This window comes from Ictidomys tridecemlineatus, chromosome 4, assembly GCF_052094955.1.
Source record: "Ictidomys tridecemlineatus isolate mIctTri1 chromosome 4, mIctTri1.hap1, whole genome shotgun sequence".
NCBI lineage: Eukaryota > Metazoa > Chordata > Mammalia > Rodentia > Sciuridae > Ictidomys > Ictidomys tridecemlineatus.
The window spans coordinates 59,884,882-59,887,871 of record NC_135480.1 but is presented as its reverse complement, the minus strand read 5'-3'; the positions used below and the strand labels follow the sequence as shown (position 1 = coordinate 59,887,871).

The 2,990-nt window shown below is 45.5% G+C and overlaps 1 protein-coding gene across 1 annotated transcript; it reads right to left on the bottom strand.

Moving 5' to 3' along the window:
- Positions 1-1,691: 1,691 nt before the first annotated feature.
- Positions 1,692-2,639, bottom strand: LOC101957806 (olfactory receptor 52P1). Its single transcript, XM_005323122.3, has one exon. It carries the CDS (start codon positions 2,637-2,639, stop codon positions 1,692-1,694), a length of 948 nt encoding a protein of 315 aa, XP_005323179.2.
- Between the last annotated feature and the right edge of the window lie 351 nt (positions 2,640-2,990).

Here is a 2,990-nt window from a genome sequence, read left to right as displayed (position 1 = left end):
CCCCCACTGGTGCATAGGCCTATCCACAAGTATGGCTGTACGCTGGACCGGTAGTCAGTGACGGGTATGATCCAATTGCAGTGGTACCAATCTAAGACAGGAGCCTGACGCCTAGAGGTCAGCTCATCTGATGACAGGTAAGGACCATATGTTGATTTTAGACAACCAAACAGGCACGGTCCCTAAGCCACATGTTGTTTAATTAATCAGAAGGGGGGAGATGCTAAGAGCCATAGCAAAGTAGGAAGGAGGCATGGCATTTTGAAAGGTGACCCTGCTCAGGGATTAGGGCGGCTCCAGGTTTAGGGTGGATCCTGCTGGGAAAAGGGCGTATCCTGCTGCCTCAGGCACCTGCTCCTTGAGTTCCTGTGGAGTTCTCTGGGGATTTCTGAGAGAATTGGTATGCAGAGCTGGGGGAGGGAGTGTATTTTCCCTGAACGTGCAAGTAGAGTGCCAGGAGAGTTCGGGAATAAAGAGTTGCTGTTTGAATCTACAAGGCGGTGTGGTGGCTCAGTTATTTTGTGCCCAGCTAGTCTGCAGCAGTACATCAGTTCCGATTCTACAAATATATTTTAAATTTTGTCCATCACTACAAAAGTTGAGAATGCAAAGAATTTAGAATAGTTAGGACCATTGTGGAAGTACAATATGGGGAGAATTTACACTACTTTGAGACTTACTGTACTGTATCATTAATACAGTGCAGTTTTAACTTTAGGACAAATAGATTAATAGAAAAAAGTCTGTAAATATATTCACAAAGAGTTGACCGATTTGACAAGGTAGCCAATGCAATTCAATTTGACAAAGTCTTTAATGATAAAAGAACTGGATATCATGAATAAATTGAGTTCTACTTCACATCTTACAATTATTTGTGTTGTACCATAGGCCTAAAATTAAAACACAAGTCTATGAAACGAAACAGAAGCTATAGACAATTTGTTCTTTGTAATAGTTAAGTTTCTTTCTAATCAAAGGATACCAATAAGAAAATGAGAACACAGGGTTAGACAATATTTTCAGTGTTTATTTGACAACTAACTTGTATCCAGAATATATGAGCAATAAAACTAATACAAATCAACAAAAGCCACTTTAAAAATGGACAAAAGACTAAAAAAGATTCATGAATAATAAACCCTTCAGAAGTTGCTCAATATTATTCTTCTAGGTTTAGAAATACTGATAGCAACTTTATTCATGCTAGCTCAAGATGGAAAACAAATCAGGTGTCCAAAAGTACAGTTAACATGTATATTCACATAGTGGACTATTAGAAAACTAAGAAGGAAGTATCTCCCTCCCCCATACATACAACATCCCGTGGATGAGGGTTATTTCTTCATGTCAGCTAAGTAGCTACGTCTTCCTCATTTTATAAGGGTCTCTTGGGAGGTAGGAGAGTGTCTGCTAGCAGTGTGACATTTCCAGGGTGCGGCATTTCTATGGAGGCTATCAGTTTGGTAGTCATACTTTTAACAAAGGCTTTCTGAGCTTTGTACACATATCTACATCATAAATGAGGCACCTGATGGTTCTTCCACTGCTCGTCAATGTTCTCCTAGCTTCGATAAGGAGGTACGAGTGTGGGTTTTGGTCACCTCATCATGCTGGGAGATGGGCCTAGTAATCATTGCACAAGGGCTAAGGGGAGAAGAGGACAGGTTCTCAGGGTGTGGTTGGAGCCCTTATGACTGAGCAGGGCTTTTCTTCAGCATTCGGAGGGCTCCATCCCGGATCTGCTTGGTCTTTATTCCATAGATGATGGGGTTGAGCATGGGTGGCACAACGAGGTAGAGGTCAGCCAGGAGGATGTGGATGTGTCTGGGCACATGCTGGCCAAAACGCTGTGTGTAGAATGAGAAGAGCCCCGGTGTATAGAAGAGAAGGATGACACCCAGGTGGGAGCCACACGTGCCAAAGGTCTTAGCCCTTGCCTCCTTGGAGGAGAGGCCTAACACAGCCCGGAGGATGAGTGCATAGGAGATGGCAATGCAGATGGAGTCCGTGCCAACCACCAGTGTGGCAGCAGTGATGCCGTATATGTTGTTAGGGTGTGTGCCCCCACAAGCCAGCTTTACTACAGCCATGTGCTCACAGTAGGAGTGGGCCACCACTCGGCTACAGTAGCTCAGCCTTGCCAGTAAGCATGTGAGTGGGGTCATGAGCCCCAAGCCACGAAGCACTGCAGCAGCCCCCAGCTTGCCTACAGACTCTGGGGGAAGCATTGATCCATAGTGTAGTGGCCGACAGATGGCCAAGTAGCGATCAAAGGCCATTGCTAGCAGGACACCAGATTCTACAGCTGAGAAACCATGGATAAAGAACATCTGGGCAGCACAGGCCCCAAAAGCAATCTCTGCAGCATTTGCCCAGAACAGTGCAAGGAGCTTGGGCACAGTGGAGGAGCAGAGCACCAGGTCAATGGCAGACAGCATGCATAGGAATAAGTACATGGGCTGGTGCAGTACAGGATCCGAATGTACCACCAACAGCACCGCTGTGTTGCCAAGCACTGCCAGGGCATACATGGAACAGAAGGGAAACGCAATCCAAAAGTGGGATGCCTCCAGACCAGGAATTCCCACAAGCAGAAAGGAGGCTGGGTTCTGATGGCTGTGGTTTGTGTGTTGCATTGCCAGGCCACCGTCTTTCTTTAAGCCCTTGAAAAATCAGAGATTATGCATCTTTAAAGGGTAGTTGAATTGCAGCAGGAAATATTTGAGTTAAACTTCAAAAACATACAAGAGGATTGAAGGGTGTTGGGAAATGATGCAAAGAAGGTGAGTTACCATCACCAAGGTTCTTCTCAGTGATGTCTAGGCTGTGGGATGAGGCTGGGTAGCATATGGCTGTAGACAGACCCCTTTCCATGGCAACAAGTGTATGGCATGGTAAAGGGGTGTGGCTAGAGATTCCTACAGCATTCTTTTCTCTGCTCATGAACGCCCTCTTGCCAATTCTCTGGTATTGTTTTCTTCTGATCC

Coding starts and splice junctions, on each gene's coding strand:
- LOC101957806 (XM_005323122.3), bottom strand. CDS start 2,639: ATGCAACACACAAACCACAGCCATCAGAACCCAGCCTCCTTTCTGCTT.